The 25,846-nt window shown below is 38.9% G+C and overlaps 3 protein-coding genes across 16 annotated transcripts; 1 reads left to right on the forward strand and 2 right to left on the reverse strand.

Annotated features, from left to right (window-relative positions):
* Nucleotides 1-10,899, reverse strand: MTA1-like (metastasis associated 1-like). 3 transcript variants are annotated; one of them, XM_086968502.1, is made up of 7 exons: nt 10,712-10,899; nt 7,967-8,593; nt 4,977-5,071; nt 4,225-4,608; nt 2,645-4,010; nt 1,477-1,952; nt 1-1,153 (listed from the first exon to the last, which is right to left on the reverse strand). In XM_086968502.1, exons 2-7 carry the CDS (start codon nt 7,992-7,994, stop codon nt 1,004-1,006), a joined length of 2,499 nt encoding a protein of 832 aa, XP_086824628.1. In that variant the 5' UTR covers nt 7,995-8,593; nt 10,712-10,899; the 3' UTR covers nt 1-1,003. The 3 variants fall into 3 exon arrangements, with proteins under 3 accessions (XP_086824628.1, XP_022689728.1, XP_022689730.1); XM_022833993.2 differs by lacking the exon at nt 7,967-8,593; XM_022833995.2 differs by lacking the exons at nt 7,967-8,593; nt 10,712-10,899 and adding an exon at nt 7,097-7,926.
* Nucleotides 9,923-20,278, forward strand: LOC111260899 (glycerophosphodiester phosphodiesterase 1). 9 transcript variants are annotated; one of them, XM_022834000.2, is made up of 8 exons: nt 9,927-10,196; nt 10,907-11,102; nt 13,204-13,452; nt 13,679-13,903; nt 14,058-14,276; nt 14,781-14,886; nt 16,974-17,030; nt 19,783-20,278. In XM_022834000.2, the coding sequence occupies exons 2-7, from the start codon at nt 10,914-10,916 to the stop codon at nt 17,009-17,011; spliced, it is 1,026 nt and encodes a 341-aa protein (XP_022689735.1). In that variant the 5' UTR covers nt 9,927-10,196; nt 10,907-10,913; the 3' UTR covers nt 17,012-17,030; nt 19,783-20,278. The 9 variants fall into 9 exon arrangements, 6 of the variants coding, with proteins under 6 accessions (XP_022689740.1, XP_086824629.1, XP_022689735.1 ...); XR_015311256.1 differs by lacking the exon at nt 14,781-14,886 and having other exon boundaries at nt 9,923-10,196; nt 16,974-18,892; XR_015311258.1 differs by lacking the exon at nt 14,781-14,886 and having other exon boundaries at nt 9,923-10,196; nt 16,974-18,781.
* On the reverse strand, nt 16,987-25,846 carry eEFSec (eukaryotic translation elongation factor, selenocysteine-specific). Of its 4 annotated transcripts, none has more exons than XM_022833998.2 (6): nt 25,465-25,846; nt 24,322-24,582; nt 23,795-24,007; nt 23,442-23,627; nt 23,146-23,277; nt 16,987-17,076 (listed from the first exon to the last, which is right to left on the reverse strand). In XM_022833998.2, the coding sequence occupies exons 2-6, from the start codon at nt 24,563-24,565 to the stop codon at nt 17,045-17,047; spliced, it is 807 nt and encodes a 268-aa protein (XP_022689733.1). In that variant the 5' UTR covers nt 24,566-24,582; nt 25,465-25,846; the 3' UTR covers nt 16,987-17,044. The 4 variants fall into 4 exon arrangements, with proteins under 4 accessions (XP_022689733.1, XP_022689734.1, XP_022689731.1 ...); XM_022833999.2 differs by having other exon boundaries at nt 16,992-17,073; XM_022833996.2 differs by lacking the exon at nt 16,987-17,076 and having other exon boundaries at nt 22,315-23,277; nt 25,465-25,838.

Genomic DNA, 25,846 nt, shown 5'->3' on the forward strand with positions numbered 1-25,846 from the left:
TTTTCGTAGAATGATTTTATTTTATTCTTCACCCATGTGTATGTATGTATATATTCATAGTTTTTAGTTATTCTACAATTGAACGACACCGCTTCAACGTCTGACGCATAATCACACTTACCACTATCTTTTTCTGCACCTTTTACTTTTCTATAATTGTATATCATGTCGTTGTCATAAATAGGTACAGTCTACAGATTTCTTTATGTATACTTGTATTTATATTTGTATACACCATATACCTTTTTAATTAACCTTTCATATGTGTGTATACCTTATATCAGCCTCTGCTTTTTCTCTCTCTACACATGCGTTCGTCGAACGCAAACACGATACATTGAAACTTGTTTTAATATAAGTTACGATCTGCTACCCATGTGTTTAGGGTTGTTGTCTAACTCTTCAAACTATCATTACTGTCATATCAGTTATTCATAATTAATATTATTGGCCACCACAATTATCTCATTGGCCTGCTAACTTCGGATTTTACAAGCATTCATACAAAGCAATCCTAAAGTTAGTTAATGCTAAACCTTAGGTTCGCAAATTTACTACTGTACTACTAGTCAGAAAATTATATCTTTGTTCACCTGCTGTCACGTGTCAATAAATATTTTGTGTACCTTATCGTACAATGACGTTCGTCATCCGATATTTAATAATGCTTATGCTATTTGCTGAAAACTGACTGCAAAGCCCCCCGCCTGTACCACTGCTCTCCTACAGACGTCAAAAGTAAATGGGGATGTGCGTGCAAAAATTAAATTTAATTTCACATAGAATCATCGTCACGAACCGTATGCTTGGTCTAAAAATTAACTATGCTACAGTACATTTTCATCACTCTGGAGTTGTTCTCTTGAAGAAGAAAGTAAGGTTTTTTCGACTGGCCACATGTACTAGTACAAAGAATGCGCACACACGTAGCTCATCAAAAAACGACAAAGAGGAAACGAATGTAGCTAAAGATTAAGGGTCTTCAGTAAGATGTTGAACGAGACTAAGGTCTGTTCATGTTGAACATGCATTTGGTTGCTCGCCGAGCAAATCGCCGTATCTGCTGCACTGTTAGGCTCGATTTGCGAAGTCGTTTTGTAGCTGGAGTAGCTTTGAAGAACAGGTCATCCGGAGCGTCACCCTGTATCGGACACTGATTTAATAACCAATGTGAGGTAAACGAAAAAGAAGCAGTGTATTGGTTAGAAAAATAGCTCATTATCTGAGGAACTAGTAAATTATCAATATTTATCATATGAGGTGATTGATGAAAGTTTTAGAGCAGTATTTTTTAGAGCAATTAAATCTGTTTACAAAAAAATGTCAAAATGGAAAAATGCATGAACATACATATGTTCATTACGCTACAACACCGACACGGAAAATTGACTGCTTCGTAAAATGAATACGCAGAATAACTAATATATATTCAATCGACAATGTAATACTTTCAAAAAGATTAAAATTAATCTGTACCCAGGTTCCCATGTTTTTACGGGTCGGTTTCCCTGCTCCTGAAGTCGGCGTTGATACTGTGCCACTACTGGAAGACGGCGCTGTGGATCCTGCGAGGAGGGCGGCCACTGAAGGAGGCGGAGTGGAGTGTGTTGCTTGTCCACCAACTGATCCAATAGCCGCTTCAGCTTGTAACAGTGCCAATCTTTTAGCAGCGATTGCTTCATCCTGGACAACTGCGCGCTTCAAAGAGGCTTTACGCGGAAACGCTTCGGGAAGCGGTGCTGGGCGTTTTTCCACGGGTGTTGCCAATAGAAAGTCAGGCTTAGGCGTTGGCGGAGTACCCAGTCGGTGAGAAATGTCTACGACGCGACCTCGGTTCTTCATTTTTTTCGGAACGACGCCAGTCAGTGGTTTCGTTTGCATCTCGACTCGTATCGCTGTCAGGTCGACCGGTGAGAAGGGATTTCGAGCCGCATGTCTCGGTTTAATGATGCCTATAAACGCCATAGCACGGCGTTCACAAGAAAAAAACACTTGTGATTATTTTTAACCAATTACAGGGCTCACTCTCATAGAAAATACCAAAAAAATACGATACCCATAAAATAATAAACTGGGATTACTAATTTTTGCAGCTTCCTTTGTTCAATCTTTATCAAATAGCTAAAATTGACCATAGCGGTTAGGGGCAAGACTACCCAATTGATTAAAGATGGATTCGCTCTACACACGTATGTTCTTCGTAGAGAAACACTTATTGCATTTAGTTACCCTTTACAGATAAAAAGCTCATTTCTATTCTCATCAAATTGTTTTGTGTTAGAAAATAGCGGCACCCGACGCAATATCATGCACACAATACATTTACACCCTGAAGCAGATTTTGACTATTCATCCGCCTGATCTAAGAACAATCTTCATTAGGACAATAAAACTTAACGGTAAATTATTCTCTGAAGAATTATTATTGGTATCGCCGCCAAAAGCACCGTAAAGAAAATATCTTCCTGCTTTTTGAAACTTTTTTTTTTGCTTTTGATGACCCAGTAGTCACAAGCTACCTCTTCTAATATCGAATTTTAGTATAGATGAAACCCTTAAGCACAACTTATTTTGTCGCAATGATTTGTTGAACAACCGGCTGTATATTCAATATAGAAATAAGCGTCTTTTAGTAAAAACTTACTCTTGCATTGACGTCTTAGCTGTTTCGTTTGTGGTGTTGTATGTAAGTAAAACGCAGCACGAGTCTTGACGATTGGTCGAGGTGATGAAGACCTCATAAGCGATAGTGGAACCCCCACACCTTGGGTCGATGCTGCTGCCGCAGCTGCCACAGCTACTCCAGCTGCCGCTGGAGGTAAACTCATATTTAGTCCATGGTTGGTAATGCAATGTCGCACAAGATGCGTTTTCTGCTTGACATCCTTGCCGCACATGGGACAGCGACATGGCCCATCCTTCATTGTAGCCAGCTGCTGAACCAAGGCGAGGTTGGCTGCTGCCGGAAGCGGGGTAACTCCCGGATTAGGTGCCGGTAGGCCAGACAATGCAGGCACGGGTGGACGTGCCACCGATGGCGGCACAGACGGAACGGATACAGCCGAAAGCGACGCTGTCGCACCTGATGCCACCGCTACCGCTGCCGCTCCCGTAATGCCGTTGTGCGTCGTTCCAGCTGCAGCACCTGCGGCTGACAAGTCTACGGAGCCCACAGCCTCCATTCGTGTCGGGTACTTCAGGCCACCGTACTTTTTCCAGTACGGCCAACATGACGCGCATAGGCGGCACTGCATATGCGCCAGACCCCACGAGAACCATTGGGTGCATGAAGTAGTATAGCAGCTTTCGCAAGGTCGACCCACGGCAACCGCCCCTATTGATGCTTCGTTCTTGTTGTAATTTGGGATGTACACCTGTTTCAGTTTGAATTCGGCTTCCACAGCCTTAACCCGTTTCTGCTGCACATACCGATCCGTTGTCTTCCACATATAATAATACTCGACGATACTCTTCAAACTTTTCCAAGGCAGAAAATCGGCCCGGATATCGTTGAAATCCTTGCCGTACTTCTCCAAAGCCTCCTCAAAGAGATTGGCTTCAGAAGCGGACCACTCCTCCATTTCGTCCCGACAAAGTACCGGGCCTCCCTGTGGAACCAATGAACATAGTGCCTTGCTCACGTCATAGTTGTACCGGTGTAGAGCGTCCATCGCGTGGAAGAGCGTTACATCTCGAGAAGCAGCTGCAGCGCTCATATGCAAACTTGGTTGTTTCACGCTGCTTGAACAATCTAGGGCGCGAGCAAACGTACCTACGGAACGACAGATCACAAGGAACTGATCGATTGTTTTATCGTCTAGCTGATGATTCGGGGAGAATACGAGTGTCTCCCGTGGTACAACAGGTGTCGGGGTAGCAGGACGTGAAGCCGGAGGAACCCAAGCTGGGATTTCTGCCTGGTACTTGGAACCAACTCGAATTTCACCTTTATCTGCCAATAGCGTTTTTTGGCCCGGATCATAGACAAGCGAATAGAAGAACGCATCGTCCTACGAGACCAACATTGTCATCGAGTACAGTTACTTTCAGACTAACGCAATTAGTTACTTGTATCTTGACATGCAGTAGGTATATCCCTCACATCTAAATAAAAATGTAAATAATGTATGGAATCCGATGCAACTATTCTGCCCTACATCGAACTATCTACAAATGAATATTAAATAATTCATACCGTTAGATAACAACAAGACTACATTATACCTTATTCAGGTAGGAAATAAGTGTTTCTGTCTCATTCAGAAGTGTGACGTGACACTTTCCCCTAATGGCAGTTGCAGGTAACGTTTCAACTTGACGCGAGAGAAACAGTTCTCGATGTTTAAGTTGGTGGCGTTCCTTGTCCGATAGCGAAGCAAGCGTTTTGGGCCCTGTCACTTCTCTTTCCTTGGTTGACGCTAGAACATTCTTTGGGCTACCGCTTGCTTCTTTATCCTTATCTTTGTCCTTATTGGTGGCCTCTTTGGCGTCCTTAGTTACTCCGTTATTATCTTTGGTCTTCTCATGTTCTTCTACGGCCGATTGGTGCTTATCGGCTAACGAAATCAAATTCGATGAAATATCCCTCCGCCGATAAAAACACATAACCTATATGACGTGTATGCCAATAAAAGTGCAAGAATATTCAAAAATTAGTCCGCTTAGAACTATACCATCGTTCACGCATAGGGCGAGGTTTGCGCTCATTTTTACTAATACTCAAATTTCCCATTATTTTAGATAGAACCATTTACATGGAACCAATAAAAAGGTGTTATTCGCTGTATCCTTATGAACAATTGCGCTTGTGTGGAAAGCTAAGTGTCGAAATGATTTTATCCGTGACCAGTGAGATCGTACTTTTCTCTTGACTGTATAGCTCAAAGAGCTTATTTTAGTTAAAATATTCACGTCAACTCGCCCTTTATTCCTATTTTAATTGCGTTGCATGCGTTTAATTGGATATGTAACTTTACCTTGGCCTCAACATTTCCGTTGGGGGTCTTGATGAGCTCCTCGATTCTACGAATCTGATATGGAGCAGATGATGACGTCTCGAAGAAGACATAATCTGTAAAAATAACAGCACCGATATAATTTCAAAACTAGTGAAAAAATAAGATAATAACCATTAACCACCGCTTCCATGTTAGTAAGCGTTACACAGAATAACATGACTCATATGTTCATAGCTAAAGTAGACTATGCCAATGGCATACAGTCTATTATAAGACTGTATGCCATTGTGAGGCGATTATCTATATCCAACGCATATTGGATGAACTTAAAAAAAATATGGAAACATATGCCTGCTAGTGATGTAAGATAACGATTTTTTTTTTATACTGAAAAGAAATAGTCACCTGCATCTCTTTATTAAACAATTTTGTTGCTGGATACATCGCCTCAGCTCTGCACCTTTCGGGCCCACGTTACGTTGGACCAAGAAAAAATTAATTCATCTTCGAATCCCCGCGTATCTGCTCAAATTACTATGTTGATAACGCATATCAGGGACTTGCAAATGAAAGCATATTCTTTCGATTTAAGTTTTCAAGCGTTTTGTCGAGCAATAAATACACAGTTAAGCAGAACATACAAAGTCTGTTTCTGAAAAAAAAAAAAAGATTCAGTCTAATACAAATACAGAGTGACCAAATACAAAAATTTGCTTACAAGAAAAACGTAATACATGTCAACAGCAAGGCTTGTGACCAAATACAGGTTATTGTTGAAGTCTTTAGATATGCAACGCAATAGTGTTGCACAATCCTTGATTTCCAAATTGAATTTCAAAATACTGTCAGCTAAATAAAATATGTAACTCATTTATGTATAGCCTGTACACACATACAAGCATGCTCAAAGGGCTTTGAAACCTACTTGTTTCAGTCAGTCGCACCTTTTTCGAAATTCTTTTGCAATAAAGCCAGAGACCAATGTCATCTAGCCCGCTGACATTTAAAAAAGAGAGTGCAGCGCTACGATACGTAATTGACATAAACAATGGTCACCAATTTTAGGCGTTGCTGTTTCAACATAAATTATTTTCAAAATTGGTTTAATAATTTTGAAAAAAAAAATACAATATTTTGAAATAACCACAATATTTTCAGACTATGTTCTGTAGAAGTTCTAAAACCTCACTACGACCGATTTTTCTTACCGGAGTTGCCAGGAAAGTGCTTGTACAAGTTAAGTGCTGAGTGTTTCAAATTTCTCAAATAGCTCTCAAATACAATATTTGTACAAAATTAAAAAAAAAATCACGCTTGTTACTTTAACTAAATTTTTGACATTTAATAGGCTTAAACAAATTTTTTTAGACAACAGTATGGGTTTAGACTACCCAACCCAATCCGAAAGAATATCTTGCATGCACGTGTTGAAAGCCTGAAACGACTTTAGCCTTGGTGCGAGCTTTACGACGTCCAATTAGAGCCTGTGAAATCAGCAGATTCGACTAATATAGGCTCAGATTTCTGTCTCAAAATGTGTGTTTATTAGAAAAGACATCAATAATATAGAATAGAAAATGGGTCCAAATAGCTATGTCCAAAAATACCCTTTCATTTTAACATCACCAGCAGAAGGCATGTGAAACCATCGAGCATTGAGATTTGATCAAAAGTTCACTGGAATTCCGCTGGTCAATTAAAGTAGAGTGAAAAAACTAGCAATAAATTACTTGCGTTGTAAACGACTAGAGCAATAATTCCTCCATGTGAATAAGAAACACTCGCTGAATTATATACAAGATATATACAAGCCCTAATTTATTTTTTATGCCAATATTATAAACCTTGTAGAAATGCTTGCCCCTTACAGCTAGCTTATTTGATTCTTGCTAAAATGTATATCGAAAAACATTATCACGCAAAACACACTACACTCTCATCAAGCAGTTAAAGTACCATACCTTTGCGTCTGAGCCAGATAACTCAACTACTGGGGCTTCGCCACAACTATCACGATACTGGGTATTTTACTACCGTGCATCAAAAGAAATAACTGGTTCAATAATGAAATTTGAATTTCAATCAAGTCGTGATAGGTTCAGTTAGTTTTTGCAAACGCGCGCCACATATCATTATACCTGTTATGGGTTAGTCAAATCCAGTACCGACACGCTCGCCTAAGAAAAAGGTTTAAACTCTCTCGGCCTTTTCCATTCTGTATTTATTTACTATGTCAGGCCCCAATGGGTTTTCTTTACTATTAGGAATACCATTGTCCACTTTGACTTTCTGGTGACAAACAGTTATCGATAATTTTACACTGATGTGTTTGTTCGATCGATCTAAACGCTTTGTTTACACCAATCAATACGGCTTATTGCAGTACTTTATCAAAAGCAATTTTGTAACCTCGTACACTAGTACATTCATTATATTTCTTCTTTCTTGCATAACAGCTCTTCATTCGATCTGTCTGGGCTTCGAATCCAAACAAGCCCCGCTTCGAACGATTTCACTTTGTCGTCTCACCACCCTCTTCCCCTCTATCTTCTTAAGACAGTCAGCTCTGTATAGGTAATTAATAAAAGACGCCCCCAGCTAACACGCCACATTATTTGCTGGGGCACTTTTTGCCAAATTTATACTCTTTCTCCGTCTCCCATTCTCTCTCGAGCTTTTCACAATCGAATGTGCTAGCAGAGAACGCTTTTGTGCCGAATAGAGCTTTGCAACAATTAACAAACAATGGTCAATTCTCGAATATTAGCTCGAACTCGAGCAAAATACACGGGCATCTTGCACCTTGATTGCTCTACGGTGTCAAACGCTGATTCGATCTGTTCTAGTCAGCGCCCGCCGTTGCCGCCCTTGGCACGTTACCACCACCCACCCGGAGTCTTTCCGACTACGGCGTTGCTAACGAAATCGACGGTCGTGCACGACGACTATTTTCGCCTCCTAGCATACACATATAGATACAAATGCCGCCTTCAGATAAATCCACTTACCTCCCACCCGGTACATGTTAGCGGCCATCGTGCTGGCTGCTGCTGCAGCGGCGGTGGCGCCGGGAGGGACGTTCGGCTATGAACGCGAACGACCCTAAGATGTGAAAAGCGGGGGGGGGGGTCAAATCGGATCCTTCACGAGCCTTTTCCTGACCGGCACGCGCCGCTCACTACACTATGTGATACACTCGTCGACGTGCTTCCGGTACGTAATCTCGCTGCACTCATAGAGAACAGGCACACGCAGGGATGAAAACGGCGCTGGCAACAACAACACTCGCGGTGTCACTACTCACAACAACGACACACACCACAACGACGACATCTATCGGCGGCAGCAACGGCACCGACTGCTATCGGGACCCGATATTGTGGTCACCATACGGCCACGGGAAGCAGAAGTAGGGGTCGGAGTAGCAGACGACCCACAAGCCAGCGCTAGCACTCCCGCTTCAGCAGTGAGGACGGCGTCGGCAGCAGCAACAGCAGGCGGAGTACACAGAGCTAAAGGTGGTTGCTTGTTGCCTGTTTTCGCATCGCATTTCTCGATATGTTTGCCGCCGAGTGCTGCGACTACCGCATCCCTCGCTCAATGGTTTCTTGTCAGGCATTAACGATACGGGGGCGCTGTAACAAGCCGGCGGATATATTTGAGAGGAAGTGACGTTGTGGGCGCTAAAACGCTCACAGGAAGGCGCAAACTTTGAAACAAAGAGAGTTCGGTACAAAATTTGTATATTTTATAGTAGTGATATTGAGCAGATGGCATTATTGATATAAAGTACTCTATCGAATCTTTTATTATCAGAACCAAAACAGTAAACAAATAAACAAGAACTTTGTAAATAGTTCGACGTTCGCAATGAACAGATTTGCAATATAATAATCGCGCACTTTTAAAGATCGGTTTCTTAAAAATATATCTTCTGAGACATTACTAAAAGTTTATATCATGGAACAGAAGGTTCGTGACAGTCCGAGAATCCCCACTTTACTAATTATTCCTCTCTACTTTTTTAAATATTTTATTTTCCTGCTACCTTAAGGGATGTAAAATAGGGTCTTCCTTTTATTTATTAAATTATTTATTAAATCATTCTATTTATTTGTTAAATAACGTTTGCTCACCCCTAAATGATTCAGTCGCATATGTTACGTATCATATGGAGGTTATGTAATTACCTTTTAAATTCACATAGGTTGTGTAGAATTATAGACAACAAAATATCATTTAGAATAATTTATTTACAAAACGTATGCAATATATGTCTTATGATTAATAGTTTCACTTTGCAGACTAACATGCCATTTTTACTGCGGAGCATTGATATTGTCGTTAATAATAATGCTACATTCGCCCTATATAAGTAATTCTATTGTGCACTTTGGTACGCTGCGTTGAAACATAAGTGATATGATGAAAACAGATGTTTTGTGTGCTTGTTTCTTTATTCACTATATACACATCAATTGTTTCGTAAAGAGGCTAGATGCAATGCTAAATACCCTCAGTTGTGACATTTTGATAAATAAAGGAATTTCCCGGGATTTATCTGACAAGTTGAGACCAAATTAACTTCCTTAGTTTTAATTACCCAAGTTGAGTAGCAACCGCTGAACCTTTGGATTACAAGGGTCAATACAATACATGCTCATACACTATATATGTGACAAGTTTTTACATGAAAACACACACACCCTTCAAAAAATACCGTCATATATAAACAATATTCGTCATAATGGCACTTGATAGTAACATTATGGATAAATTCAAGCGCGATACCAGGTAGAAATGCCCTTCTCCCTCTAGGTTTTTCGTAAGTTCTTGGGAAGTCTTTTACAAGTAGCTAAGTTCTAAATCCAAATTTGACCGCGCAAAATTGGCCAGTCAAATAGTGAAATCCATGAAAATGGCATTCGCGCGAAACGTGTTGTCACCAGACAGACCCGCTTTTCTTCACCTCATAATATCTGTGCAATGCTTACAGCCTAGGTCGGGGGAAAGGTGGTGGAGCACTTTCGTACTCCGTGCGAGTTCCTGACTCCCTCCCTTGTCGCTGCGGACAGGGCGAATGGCGGCATGTTTTGAAGTGGTAGCCCTCGCTTCATGAGTAGCTACCGGCAGTAACACCAAGTAGGACGAATAGAAAGACCAAAGAGTAGCAGGCGGACAAAAGATCTATTTATTACAGCATGTAACATTGTTCTGCCAGAAACAACAGACCCTAAAGTGAGTACTTGCTTTTGCGGACACCATTGCAGCATTTTACTGACAATAATAAAGTTGGTGATTATTATAACAACATTAAAAACTCAATATAACATATTAGAATAATAATATTAATCAATCAATAAATAGTAGCGCATGTTCGATCTTGTAATGAAGTCAGACGTGGTAGCTGCTCATACTGATCGAATGGACCGCTTGTTTCGAACACCGCTTCGGGTGGGTCTAACTGTAGCTGTCATCACCCGTCTCGAAGGGTTTTGTTGTAGTAGCAGATAGTAAACGGTTTCGGCTTGTTTTGAGGTTGATCTGCAGAAGCTATCACTGTCTACCGTGGTGTACATATAATAATGCCTACCCCACTAACAATATCACCTATACTTCACCCCAGTTTGTGTTCGTGTTTGTAAGCAAGTCGAATAGTTACCTTTGAGGTGTGTATGTTGTCTACCTTCTACATTATGCAATTTGCCGTTAGTTTAGTCGGCAGCAAAGGCTTTCGGTGGCGAGGAACTTACCAGTTTCTGTTGAATAAGATAAATATTCTGAAGTTAAACATCTCGTCCACGAGCTGAAGCGAATGACTCAAGGCGCAAAGACTTCAGCGGTCAAAACAGCGCTTAACTGGCAATGCATGTAATCTGTCATGCTGACTGACATTCATGGTTCACTGTGGCATGCAGTAATCTAATAGCTCTTTCGTCCGCTATTAGCACAGTCATGGTGCTCGGCGCATTGTTGGAAACCTTGGTTGGTCTGCCCGGTGAGCTGCTTTCCACGTCGATTGAGCTGTCGCTGAGTCTGCTAGTATGCATCGCGTTCCTGTTCGCAACAATGAGCATAATCGCGCTACTCATTATTCTTGTCAGCCTCATTCTGGCCAGCTTGTATAAGATTTCACTAGAAAAAGTAAGTGTCATAACCGCTAGGCAAATATTGAAAAATCGAAATTTTGAAGCAATAGCATTTGTTGCTCAGTGGAACAGTATCTTTTGACGGAGTATCATTGTCTGTGGAAAAGGCCCCGCTTTATGCGGTGTATTGGCCGCTATACTGTAATATTTAATTTCTAGTCTGACCCTTGTTGAACATCAGGACATTTGGGTAAAGAACACTTTGGCTTTTGTAATACTGATTTAATTTTTATTACGCAACTTCACAGACAAGCACCATTGGTGATTTTTCTTTTTCTTTAATAGCTGGTTTTAGTGCCTTAATAACGGAGAAATTATATTAGATAGAAAGTTTTATTATTATACAAAAAACACATATTTGCAGTTATTTTCATTTTAAACTGTATGTTTATTGGATTCTAGAATTCGTAGTGCAAGCAAATTAATTATATAAGTCATGTATCGAACGAGATTAAAAAAACGAAAAATGGGTGGTCTGTATCTTTTTTCGAGGCCAAGGTATTGAAGTTGTGAATTTTCTCAAAAATTCCTTTTTTAAAGTTCTTGGTACTACATTCGCTTCAATAATAATATTGGGGTATTATTATTTAAGTACATCATACACGACTGACTAGGAAACTTTTCAATAATCAAAGCTGATTGTTGGTTGACTAAGAGCGGTTACTTACCGAATAGTGAAGAATTACGAATATATTGTGTTATATTCCTATTATAAGTACGCACTCGTTTTAACAGTTATATTAGTAGTTTTTTTTTCAATTTTTTTGTGGTTTCTGTTTTAAGATCTATTGCTCATAAGAATGTTACCCCCGTCACACAAAACGACCAATTACAGCGCTTGAAGGTTCTTATATAGCAATTATCTCAAAACGTTTTTTGAAAGCTTGCCATTGTATGACGTATTCAGGATAAGAGAAGTCAGAGCAAAATCTTAGTGTAATTGCTTTTACTTTGTGCAACATTTTATTTCCATGCGATGCCAACAGTCGTATTAAAATGACAATCCTTCTGATGCTATTCGTTCGTACGTTCAGATTTCTTTGCCACACACAAGACTCTACTTGAACGATTAGAGCGAGGTTAAGTGTAGCCACTGTATAATGAAAATTATAGGTAAACACATGAAGCGTTTAATAAGTTGGTGTCGAATTGACTTTGTTTTTATTAAGGAGTCTATTTACGGCATGATGTCCTACTAACCTTACGTTCTTGACAATGAAAGATAGAATTATCGAATAAGGGATTCGATGAAATTTTTATGGGAAGAAGAAAATAGAATGATTTCTCAATTGGCTGGATCTGGTGCTTGTACGGTGGGAAGTTTCCAATCCGAAAGATAGACAGGAGCTTTCCAGACGCCGTTTACTTCTATATTGCAGTATCTGTCGTCAGACATCGAGAATTTGTCTCAAATCGCGTTCGGTCGTTTCTAATAAGGGAAAACAAGGGGATTCTAAAAAGGGATGCATCGTGACAATTGCATTTAAATATGTCTTGTGGTTCCCAATAAGCATCTTGGCATTGTGGTCGTTTTCCAACACGCTCCGAGTTTAATAGTTATTAATTTTCTTAATTTTCCCATATCATTTTTTTTATAATTACTTAATGAACAACATGATTTTTTGGCTTAATTTGATTTTATGCAACAAAGCCGCAGTCAGTATGCTGATACAATGATTATCCCGTAGCATAAAACCAAAGTGGATTATACGACAGGTTCAACAAAGTATAATCTATCATATTGATTGTAAACTTTGTACTGAGCGCAAAAAGCAACAACATCATACCGCACGAATCTATGCACATTCTTGCTTTTTAATGGGTTCATTCTTTTTTTTCAAGTAATTCTAAAAAATCGGGATTATCCTAAAGTAAGAACCAATGCGTTTATAAAGGATCAGCTTTCAGTCAAATTTATTCATGAGCTCGCTTCATATATGAGCGGGATTCTTCGACACTTTTGAGGATAGATATAGTAGAAATGCTTGCATAGACATATATTGTAAAGTTGGTTGATATTCTAGTAGGTAGCGTTCTAATAGACGATTAAAATAAATGAAACAATTAACTACTTCTTTTTATTAACGATAATCCAGCCCAAAGTGGACGCCGTTGATCAGGTGCTGGGTCCGAATTGCTCCGTCGTGTACGCGCATCGTGCAGGTGCACTCGACGCTCCAGAAAACACTCTGGCAGCAATCCGACTCGCAAAGACAAATAAAGCATTCGGCGTCGAATTAGACCTCTCGTTCACGAAAGATGGAGTTGCAATTGCATTTCATGACGATGATTTGGAGCGAACAACTGATGGAAGAGGAGCTCTCTGCGATCATACCTGGGATGAGGTAGACGAGAGTCAATTGCTTTAAAAAATAGCCTTAAATCTAAGTAATTTATGAAGTAGACTTCAAGAATTATTATATATACCATATCGTAGTAAGGGTGATCATAATAACTAGATCTGTATTATAATACACTGTGTATTGGAAACAACGATTATTATTAAATGACTATCCATCTAATATTTTATTGCTGGCTTAATGATATTTGTTACATTACTTGGATCTTCAGGTGAGCGCACTGGATGCATCAATAAATCACATTTATCACGACCGTTTCCAGAAAGAGAGAGTGCCGAAAATGGACGATGCGATCCACGAGGCATTGAGACTGGGACTTCATATCATTATCGACATTAAAGCTTATGACAAACAGGTTGTCACATATCTCGTATCATTGTTCGACAGAACTCCTGAACTCTACGAGAAGGCATTAGTGGCATCATTCTTCCCACAGGTGCGATTCTGATACTTAAATTACAACAGTTCGGACAGCCTAGAGTCACAGTTTAATTCGCCGAACGAGTGATGTAATGGTGAGCTCGATTCCAATGATAAGATCATAGTCCTTGAATTAATTAATTGATCAAACATTTAATTGATTTTGCTAGGTGATATATTCGTTACGATCAGAACGCCCGAAGATGGTGGCTGCACTTATCTGGCGTCCATTTTATCTCTCGCACAAAAATACGGAGGCGACGAAGCCCCGTTTCAGAGACTCGCCACTCAGGCAATGGGCTGCTGAATTGTTAGATCCACTTCTGGGCTTAGCAATTCACAAATTCCTTTGGCATGTTACAGGATGCAGCGCCGTGCTTATTGTGAAGGTATGTTTTATAAAGTCGAAGATCAATAATTTTGGCACTATTCATTGTCATAATCCTCAATCTAAATCAATGCTTCAATCGCTTGGTAAGAACCGCTCAGAGCTTTTGGTACGTATAGAAATATTGAAAATATTTTGTGACTGAGAATTTAACTCTCCTTTTTCCACCCTAGTTTATGAAAGTTATTTAATTATTATTATATTATTATTATTAAAGTTGTTAAGCTATGATTGTTGTATGTTATATGATTAGCCGCTTGAGAAATAATACTACAATGAGATCACAGGTAGGTTTCATGCTGTACACTTAGAAGTATCAAAACAATTTAAAAAATCGAAGTGCACGTATCAAGTTGGTAGACGTTGGTGCTGTGAAATAAATCAAAAGTAAATAACAAGAATTAGCTTCTGGGAATCATGAGCAAAAAAAGTTGTGTGCAAGAAAAAAATAGTTTATTCTATACATTATACTACGAGTGTACATTGTTTGCTCGCCTTTCCATAGGACTGCATTTGTCCACATTATCTTCGTCAGTGGAGAGATCGTGACATCCGTGTTCTTTCCTGGACTCCAAATAACCCCGTGGAGAAGGACTATCTGATTTCGCTCGGTGTGTCCATCATTACTGACACGCTTGTATAAGTGTTATCGTTGTTCATAATTTTACACCAATCCATTCAATTGTTACATGTAGGCATCGCACTGGAGTTAGTTTCAAATTTTGTCAGACCACGAGGAACACAGAAGTACTGGATAGGTCCGCTGTTCTCAGACACTGAGAGCATTTCGAAATACGATGACTACCCATATCTTCTGTAAGTATATGATATAAATTATTAGCGCAGCAAAAAACGTCATGTCATTCCGAATGAACTCCAGTTGCCAACCAGCCAAAATTGGGCCTCGGGCGAAGGAAGCTTGGACTTTGAATTTAGTTACTTTTAGTAGTGACGACCAATAAGAAGGCGATGTGTTCTTCTTCTTCTACTTCTGACAACAGCCGTGTGGCTTATTTTTGTATTAATTTATAGTTGAAATACGCAAATAGTACAAAGCAAACAGCATATTGTCAACAACAATATTGAAAGAAATTGAGCGTCCCTAGTGAGCATCTGCGTCGTAAGCAGATTTTACTATACACATCTATATTTCATCTATACGGCCTTTTATTGACCTTTTATAGAAACTGTAAAAAACAAAAAAACAAGTTTGAAACATGGTTCTAGAAATGATAAGCAAGATAAATTAGTTTTATTCGGATAGTGGAGAGCTAGGAAAGCCGATGGTGATAGAAAAGTATTGTAATGCAAGGTAAATGGGATGTGTATAGATTAAAAATAAGTGACAGCGACGCAAGATTGTGATACAATAAATTCACTGTACAGAACCTTACTTTATAGAGATAAAAAATGACAAAGTAATTTTCTAATACGCAGTGAAAAATACCAGTATTATCAAAGAGAGATAGATTTTGTAAGTGACGACAAAGGATCTTAAAGAAGTGCTCAGTAACGAGCAGCGTATGCATGTTATAATGGACCTACTGATTGATTGTAATGTAAGCACTGTAATGTAAGTCAGGAAATCAGAATAGATGGTTTACTAGGACATTTTATGAGATGATTTATCGATTACGATCTCGGAATACTACGTTAGCTGATCCAGCTCTTTGACTTCATCCGCCTGGTTAGTTCAAAGGCATCTCAGGTAAAAGGGTTGCGTATGCTTGTAATAATAAGGGATGAAAAGATAATGTCAACCTATAAAATATAATGAAGTAAACCATAATAAATAACATAGTAGTAAATGGACAAGTCCTTAAGGAATCTACGTTTTTGTTTATTGTCGAAACCGAACTTCGTTTACAATACAGGAATTCTAAAGCGGAGAGTAAATGTGCCGGTCTGTTTATGTAATTTTAGGTCCTATCGGCACATAGGTACATTTTAGATATCCTTTGGTATCAGGCTTAGTCTAGTAAGTAGTAGTTTACTTACGGCCTCCGTTGCATGGTTATTACCAATGCAATATTTTTGTCATATTAATTGCGCAGATCAGCAAAAAGCGTTCTCATGTTTTATATCATAGCCTTTTTTTTGTTTAGTTGCAAGTACTTATTACCTAAAGATAAATGCAATAGATTTTTAGGAATAACGCCAGCTTCAGTGTAACCGCACGGATAGCTCCTCATTGACGGTTAATCCCTAGCTGTCATACGAATTTTCTGAATTAGTCATTGCAGATTTGATCTAAGCCAACTTGTTAAATTTATCATACCAACTCAAACGTCTTCGTGTTGGTGTAGTGATAAAATTTTTGGTCACCAAATACTTACGACGCATGAGTTGGTGTTACCCAGAAAACGAGCATAGATTTGCCTCACTTTTTGTTGGGAGCCAACTGGCAGGCAGTACTGAACGATAACTGTGTCGTTCACTTTTCGGTTAATGCGGCAAGCAGTAGGCGAGATCAATATTCCCAAAGTTGCATGACGAAGATATAGGCAATAGCATTTGAAAGACAATATTATTTATCAGCATAGAAAACCACCTAATAAAAACTGTATAGTGGATAACGTAAAAATATTTCACTAGGTGACACGGCTCAGAAGTCTGCCTAAAAGTTAGGTTCAATGTCCAATAGGAATTAAATGCTTTTCATTGAAGATTACAGCGTGTATTTATGTAATTATTTCAGGTGCTCTTCTTTACTTTTCACCAATCCTTCGTCTGTAGTCGCCACAATCCGTCCTAGGTAAATTGTTCGAGCTACATGAATTCGGTGCAAGGATGAGTCACTGCTGTAATATAAAAGCAAGTAAAAAAAATTGTGTTTTACTCCTTTAAGCCCTCAAGTCATACACACCACAAAAATCATTTTACCATATAAGCTTTACGGAGGTGAACTAGGGTATGTTTTTACGTGCACGAAACTTGAGTTTTACCACCCAAATGCTTCAAGTGAATTGGCTTTCACCGTAGCTCTTAACTCTTTGTTATTTACCTTCGCTGAGGGTTTCTCACCAGGTGAATCTTCAAGCTTAAAATTGTCTTCCCTAAGTTCTTTGAACCAACGGTTTACGGTGTTGGTGGTAATAGAGCCTTCAAAGAACACGAGGTTCATATGCCGAACTGTTTTCCTTGCTCTAGCTTTAAGAGTAACTCGTATTCGATTTTTTATGGTGAACTAAAGCTTGTTATCCATGACGAGTGCAATTGTATTTCGATGAGAAAATATATTTCGAAATGTCGCACCTTTTTTTTTTAATTTTTTCATTTATAACGCTGTTTTGGAGACATGAGAATATTATTTGGCACGTTTCATACTAAAGGACCTAATACCTAGATATAATTGCACCGACCACACTAATTCTGCCATCTGATAGACTTTAACTAGGTGAACTACAACGATTATCCTCTATACCAAGGGAGAAGAATGTTTAGACACAACTCTCTTTTGCAACCTGCAACGCAAAGGTCACTTTCACTGTTTTATTAATTTCAGAAATATGCATCTGACTGCACTGCCTAATACATCACTCTTGACTGATCTTATAACTAGTTTATTAGTAACTAGTTCGAAGATCAGTATGTTTTATATAAATGAATAAGCATTAAATACCGATATTTATAAGCGCATGCTTCAATAGTTACACAACGAAGAATACACTACCTGTATCTCTTCATGTGACAGTAATTGTCGTCGGCTATCACTAACTCCCCTTACGTACGTATTGGTTTTTTTGCTAGCTATCGTTTCCTTATGGCTCCTCTGCCATTTACTAAATTATATCTTCGCCAATCATGGCACTTACTCCTCTGACGAGCAGAATGGGCAGTCTCTCATCTATGCCATTTGCGCCAGTGTTTTATTGCTGTGCGTACGAGTCGTTTAAGCCACGTGATGAACTTGTCGGCGTTAGCCCGCAGACAGAAGCCGATGAGGATGCGACTGAATTTGGCAATAACAGCGGCGCCTCATCAAAGTAGAAATGAGCAAAAGCGGAGTGCAATGTGTCTGAGTCCTTATTGAGAGATTGTATAATAACAATGTATTATTGCCCTCACTGTCAAATAATTATATTGTTGTTACGTCGACGTCATTATATTGTCATTGTTTAACAGAAGGCCTGTGTTTAGTCATGTTAAGATCGAAACATTATCGCCGTAGGTGTGCATAGTGTGTCCGTTCTGAAAGCTGTGGAAGCTGGTATCTCGCCACAGCGATAGGCACTTCGTAATAGGGCCAGCGTTTTACGTAGGAATATACTACAATCGACAAGGTATATGATTAGGACGAACCCCGCAGATGAAGACAGTGTCAGCGCTAATGATGGAACTCACGCGAGCGCACACAAATACACTGATAATGCTAAACGGAAGTGATTAGTGCTTCCTTTGGAGCCACGGGGCCGTCTCAAACGAGTGGATAGAAACAAGCGGAAAGATGTTGCCTATGTGTCGAGCAGAAAGGTGCGTGCATCCTTGTATGGGAGGAGACTGAAGGTAACGTGATGAGACGTGTGTCGTAAGCTGTCTGCCTATAAGAGCACTTTATCTGCACTAAACTATAGTAGTCAAATCCGAAGTATCGAATAAGTAGGCATGAGACGACTGGTAGGTCGAACACGGTATAAAGTGTCTGAAGAAACTGCTGTTACATGGTGGTGAAGATAAAGAATCACAATGATTTTGCCGTATTCTTTGATAACCTGTGATAACCCCTATGAAAGATCCCTATGAAAATACCGTTTTGTGAAAAAACGTTACTGTGTGTTGTGAAAAATTTACTTTCGGTTGTGACTTTTAATGGGCTGTGCAAAAACGAATGGGCTTACTATCGCCAATCAATGGGTTTTAAATGAGTAGCTAATATTAGTTATACCGACGTACATAATAGTGCATAATAGTCAGTGATCGCTATGCAGCCTTTTTTTAACAGTACCCTTATTTACCAAGAAAAAGCTAGAGCTAAAAAGAGTCGTTTTTACGTATATTTGAGAAATCGAGAAATATGAGAACTCGAGCTTTAGCTGCAAGGTCACAGAAGGTAGATGAAATGTGAAACAAATATACTCGACTTAAAAGCAAGATTTTTTTAAATCCTCTAGCAGACACAAAAATAAGTTCGCGATTTTTTTCCAACTTACATAAGTTGGGTTAAATTAGATTATATGTCTCTAGATCTTTAACACATAGCAACACGGTAGTTTTAATCGTTTCTAGAAAAAGGCCCTCGTGGTATGGCCGACCAACGAAACAGCAATAAATGCCTTCTTCAAAAAAGCTAAAGACAGCAATAAAAGCAGTGACAACAACGACTGGACTCGGTTCGGGTTTGGTCAACGATTGTCGATTGTTGCCTACGGACCGCCGCTCTAGGTCAAACCATGGACCGGTATTACACCACCTATGTAATCCGCAACCGAAGTTACCCTTGAACAGTAATGGATCACCTTTGTTAGGAAAGTATAATCAAGCACCACTATTAAACAAGTATTTTTCAGCTCACCCGTCCCCGATACATATGAAGAACCTGACTTCTGCGACAGTGCCAGGATTCTCCGATATGCTGCAATCGACCGAATATACTTCAGGACGAGGCACGTACATTCCGTCCTACTATACGCGTCTTGAAGGCTATGGATATCTGCTGCCTTTACCTTTGCATTAACCGCTTCTATTGAAGATCAGTAAATTGACTAAATTACATGAGTTCGAATATTTTAGGGGTGGCGGTGGCTGCGAGCCCCTTCTTACAGTTTATAGACAACTGAGTTAGAGAGAGGCAATCCTCTTTCTGCAACATAACCACCAGCCGCAGGTATTTCCATTGGCCTCGGCAGCTACAGATTACCCAGCAAGAACAGCGCTTTATCCTCAAGGCAATGGCAGACCTATCGGAGCGCCGTCAAAGAACTCATCGATAGGTTTCAGGTTAAACGATACACATACGTGTTATAAAATAACTGCAATAAATTCCACATCTTCTCTACAAGACAATTTTTGACGGTTTATTAAAAATGTGTGATGGGTCTATCGGTTGGCTGCTAAATTAATTAAATTTCACATAAGTGTTGCTTTAGCTGTGAACCTTATTTACAATGATGGAGGAGCGATAAACGAAATATAGATATGAACATGACTTATAATAGCCTATATATAGAAACGTTATAGAGTATAGAAATACAATTTGAAAGATGATAGACTGTATGTATTTAACTGTCAGTTGCTTACCCGCGTTCGCTGCATCTTTTTCTTTCACTCCATCAAGCCTTTAGCGTAAATATATTACATCAAAAGGCATTACGCAACGCTGATACAAGATGAATTGTTTCGGTGGATAATGGTGAAGGCTTTTGGACTGATCCTTGATGGACAGATAAAGGAGATCTATGGTATCATCTGATATTAAAGACTTACATATGACTTCAACAGTAAAGACAATGTAATCGGTAATTATCGCAGCATAACGGTATTTATCGCTTTTGATGCAAAATATGAGCTGAACACCTCATGAAGGACATCTTTAAAAGAAAATTTTATTCTATTTATGGTAATTCTGAACCTTTTCAATAGAGGCTTCGTAACGTTAGCTGTATCATTTTCTTTTAAAAATGTGTCGAGTGTACACCTTTCATATTGATTTAGAGGAACTCCTAGAACTACTAGCTTCAAATAGTAAATTATAAATTATGAAGAGATTCTGCGTACAAACATCTAATGAAATGTGCGTTACGCTAGTGATAGTAGTTGAGCAGGTATGCTTATCGATCACATGGCCCCTCTAAGATTTTACCCAGACAATTGCAGCGTAAAACCGTTACTATAACCTTCTCTATGTAAATAAAAATTAACGGGTTTCAATTTATGGATTTCAGTAGTGGACTGGAGCTAATATTTATGGTAGATTAATATACAAAATTAAAGGACCAAATAAAGAAAAATATGACGTAATTAGGTAGAGTTGAAATTCCTATGCAATATGTTTCAAAAATATTGAAGCTCCAACGCGAAGTTGAGCAACCAGTAGCTTCAGCTAGCAGGTGATTACGACATATTGCATGGTATTGGAGGCAAGTGGAGAGAAAGTCCGCCGTACAAATGTACGGTGCATCATTTCGGTATTCTGCTTTTAGATAATGATGTGAAAAATCATCTAATTAGTGTAACTTTCTTGTGCGATCTTGTACCGATCGCGAAAATTTTTCAATTTCTCTGTTATGATTTCCGAAAGCTCCGGAATCCCTTAACGAACGTTCTTATGTTTCGATACCTAAGCATTTACGTGTACATTCAATACGCAAAAACATCATCATGCAACGTTGATAAACGTAGTTTTTAGTGGGTGATATCGAGTCAGGTTATATCGAGATGACGTCGTTAAACACCGTTTAGATCTTGATGCATATGTACGTTCTTGCTGTAGTTGTTTACAGTTAATTTGTTACGTTGCTGTTTTTTTATTGTAGAGCTAAGTGAGCTGTTGATTTGTGCATTTGTAAGTACTTGAGTATTAATTTGTATAAATTATGTTTATTTACGTGTGTTTTATGTGTGTCCCATTTAACGTTATATAGCCTTAGATAAGATACAAGATATAAGATTTATAAAACGTAATACCCATTAAGAAACATGTACCCTGTATGAAGTACCCGTTGTTCTTTTCTAAATGTAGCGTTCTGTCTGCTGTTTATGAATATTGTCTATGTATCCATATATTCAACCGCACTTAATGACTCTTAATCTATGGCTTTTCCTACTGCTCACTGCCTTCGCCCAGTGTTGCATTGATCTGTGTCATTAAGAGAAAATTAATTGGGTGTGGGTTTGTCTATTCATAGCCTTAAAATATTGACGACATAATAAAAATAAAAAATGACGCCGTTTTGTCAATTTTGTCAATCAAAAACCCGGATCTGCGACTTAATGTCAACAGAGTGCGAGAGTGTGAGAGGAAAAACTTATCTCTAGCGCAGTGTATATATGTATGTATAACATACATTTTATTATATACATATATATATATAACATATATATAAGTAATACGTTATAAATAACGTATTATTGCACCATCTTTTTATTAACATCGAAGACAAATCTTTTAAATCGAAGCGTAACAGTAACATGTTTTTGATCCTGCCTACCATCTGATTTGGCCTCGTCACCTTTGGCCTCTTTTTTACTTTTATACTTAGCTAATTTTGGGGTCATTTCCTGATCGAAGTCTAGCTGTACCTTAGCTTTTCCACTCTGACCAAATAATCCTTTGATTACACCCGTCTCACCACTACTAAACGATACTTTCATGCCAGTGAAGAGGCCAATGTTGGTTTCCTTTTTAAACATATCCTTAATAATCACCTCGGTATCATTAGGCACTCTGTCAACTATGCCGGTTTTGCATTTCACCTTAAATACTCGAATTTCACTTAAACTGGCTTGATAATCCGGACTTGTGTAGACCTTCACAGCGTTACCATAAAAAGCAAGACGGCAAGTCTTTGAGTGTATGTCAGAGTCTAATTTAGAACCCAGTACTAAACTTCCCAAGCCGCAAATCATGGGTTGCTCAAATTCTACCAGAACAAACCAGGTCTTCGAATCTTTTTCTTTAGGCAGAATCTCTTCAAATGGCATATCTTCTTGTATCTCAAATGTGGTTAGGTCCGAGCTAAATAGAACGATTTTAGCAAGAACAGTGTCATGAACGGCTGTTATGTGAAACTTTGTTCCTGTACGAATATCTCTACGAAAATAACTAATCCTCGTAATTGATGCTATGATTGCATAGCTGGGCTGTAGATGACCGGGAGAACAAACCACACCCCTTTCGAAAAGTTTTGCATCTAAATGTGTCACGCACACACCTACTCGATCGCCCTGCATTGCCTCACTGACCGACTGCCGAAAAATCTGTATTGACTTCACTTTTCGTTGGAGCTTCAAGCATGGAATGTCGATTGCCGAATTAACAGAAACCGCGCCTTGGATTATTGTTCCTATAATAAAAATAATTGCATACAAAAATTACTGATCGAAAACAAGACAATAGAACACAACATACATAGTACATAGATGGTTAAAGTATGAAATCGTACAGAAACAAAGTTGACATCATGACTTTGTCTATCTCTGCGCAGTAGGCGAAATCAACAAACTGTACCGGTTAGAACGGTGCCCTGGCCTTTTATCTGAAAGCAGTGATCAACGTAAAGGACAAAAGGACCGTCTGGACTTCGCTGGGGCGCTAGGACAGTACGAGCCAATAGATCTTTGAGTTCATCTATACCGCGCCCTTGAATTGAGGAATCCGCTTCTCGTGCAGCCGATACAGCTATCATTTCAGCACCTGTAGTTTACAAAGACATAACCTTTCCATGTGAAATTGAATGGTATTACTTTGAGTCTAGTTTCGATAAATTAAAGCTGTACGGACTATTAGTCATTATTATTAACGGATTTGGTGTGAAGTGGGGTAAATAAGAATCGAGATATCGAGTATTATAATTTACTGACCTTTAAACTTGGTAACTTCCAGTGTTTTCGCAAGTCTCTTGCGGATCTTCTCGATTTCGGCTTTTTCTTGATGAAGAAGATCAATCTTGTTCAACACAACAATGAGCCTATCGCAGCATATCTCGCCAATGACAAGACATTCCGCTGTTTGAGTCTGTATACCTTTGGTGACGTCGACCACTAGCATCATCACATCGATGATTTGCGCACCTCCTGCAGCCAGAACATTGTCAGAAATATACTACTTTCATATTAATCAACACTGAAAAATATGTTCCTTCTTTTTTACTATTTTATTAGTCATGCTAACGAACTTAGCGGGATTGGCTTACATAAAAACATTTAAACGTATTAGCTCGGTTATTACAATGGGTTCAATATAAATCGCTTCTTGCATCTTTTAAATTGAAATCAAGTGCTCTTGTCAGCCACTTTACTTAGTTGCTATCAAATATAGAATTCAATTCAATTAGTTCCATAATCAGATGAATTAAAATAGTTCTAATTGCTTATGCTCATTAACTAACCAATAACCGTTCGAATCAAGCGTGCATGGCCAGGGCAGTCAACAAGGGTGAAATGGATGCCATTATAGGAAAACGCAGAAAACCCGAGGTCAATCGTGATGCCCCTTTGTTGGGATTGTGTGTTTTTGTCGAAAGCAGCCGTTGAGCCGTGCTCACTAAGGACACGACAGAGAGAGGTCTTCCCGGAGTCGACGTGACCCAGCACGCCCACATTAACGTTATACGCAAATTTTCGGCCCGCCATGAATTACAAATAATCACCTGCAATAAATGGAACTGATATTTTAGCATCCTGTGCACCAAAGATGAAGGCGCACTTCTTGGTGAAAAGTAACAGGCCTTTAATGGGTTTCTACGTAATATAATGAGAAGTCCGCAATTTTGCATCAAGCAATTAGCTCAAATAAATCGCCAGCTCGAACACCAACGTTTACGATTTATGGTGTGCAAGTTGTCGCTACTTACCGATTTTACTCATTTCTCCCATGAAGGTTTTTTTTATTGATATAAAAACGTTATCGCAATATTTCACACACATAGATTCCTAATAGGTCCCTAAATGCTTTAGTTGCATGCTTCTTCTGCAGATAATAGACAGTGAGTAATACTCTTTCAGATACTAGAAAACGCCACTTTTACAGGATGTAGCAATACTAAAAGATTATAAGACGATAGCTATTGCCTGGAACACCACATGTTTAAAGCTGAAACCAGTTGCATTGCTGGCTAATTAAGCATCGGATCTACGTGATTAAAGCCCCTGTCCGAGTTTCGGCCGAAATCCTACGGTGAATTCAAATAATTTGAGGCCATAAGGTCAACTCACCGTGCCATTACGTATGCCTAGTTCAAATAGTATTACACTGTCTTCCTCTAATACACATTTTAGTCCCTACCGCGCCACTGGAAATAAAATATATCAGAGGGCTGTTAATACTAACAGGATTCAGTCCTTGCTAATATAAAAAATACATGATAGATCTGAAACGTTTGTAAATCAGATCATTAATACATTTTTTAAAAACTTGCCTCCACTGAAAAAGCTATAGGTAAATAATATTCAAACGTAAAAGCAGTTGTCGAATTAGAGTTAGAAAAGACTGACCAAAAATCGAGATGGGAACTAAAATCCTTTCTACTGACCTGAACCACACATCTGATTTTATGCGAAAGGGAAGCAGCAGATTTACATTGTTCATTGACTTAATACATTTTATAAGAAGTACCGATTCACTTCACTCTAACACGACAATATAATGTACACCAGTCTGCTAAAAAGTTCTCCGTTTCAACCAATTAGCTACTTGGTTACTTAATCAACAACACTTTTCAACAACGAACAATTTTGCAGAGCAGTTAACATCTCAACAACGAGAACTAGATTAAACCTCAAACAGTATAAGAACAATGAAAAATTATAGCATATTCAGGTGCTATCTCTACATGAAACCTGTTTTAGTTTGCATTTTGTTTGGTACAAACCAAAATTTCGAACAGAAAAACGGCTCGTGACAGAGATTTGCTG

This window comes from Varroa jacobsoni, unplaced genomic scaffold (assembly GCF_002532875.2).
Source record: "Varroa jacobsoni isolate VJ856 unplaced genomic scaffold, vjacob_1.0 scaffold_488, whole genome shotgun sequence".
Taxonomy (NCBI): Eukaryota; Metazoa; Arthropoda; class Arachnida; order Mesostigmata; family Varroidae; genus Varroa; species Varroa jacobsoni.

Bases quoted from the DNA above. Each gene is read 5' to 3' on its own strand.
- eEFSec (XM_022833996.2), bottom strand. From the start codon at position 24,565: ATGGCGGGCCGAAAATTTGCGTATAACGTTAATGTGGGCGTGCTGGGT. The intron at 24,008-24,321 runs GTTAGTTAATGA...TTCTGGCTGCAG, and splicing joins CTTGATTCGAACGGTTATTG to GAGGTGCGCAAATCATCGAT. The intron at 23,278-23,441 runs GTACAGTTTGTT...TTTTTATTATAG, and splicing joins CCAGGGCACCGTTCTAACCG to GAACAATAATCCAAGGCGCG.
- LOC111260899 (XM_022834000.2), top strand. From the start codon at position 10,914: ATGGTGCTCGGCGCATTGTTGGAAACCTTGGTTGGTCTGCCCGGTGAG. The intron at 13,453-13,678 runs GTAGACGAGAGT...TTGGATCTTCAG, and splicing joins GCGATCATACCTGGGATGAG to GTGAGCGCACTGGATGCATC. The intron at 14,277-14,780 runs GTATGTTTTATA...GCCTTTCCATAG, and splicing joins GCGCCGTGCTTATTGTGAAG to GACTGCATTTGTCCACATTA.
- MTA1-like (XM_086968502.1), bottom strand. From the start codon at position 7,994: ATGGCCGCTAACATGTACCGGGTGGGAG. The intron at 4,609-4,976 runs GTAAAGTTACAT...CACGTCATATAG, and splicing joins ACGGAAATGTTGAGGCCAAG to GTTATGTGTTTTTATCGGCG. The intron at 1,154-1,476 runs GTACAGATTAAT...TTATTAAATCAG, and splicing joins GTAAAAACATGGGAACCTGG to TGTCCGATACAGGGTGACGC.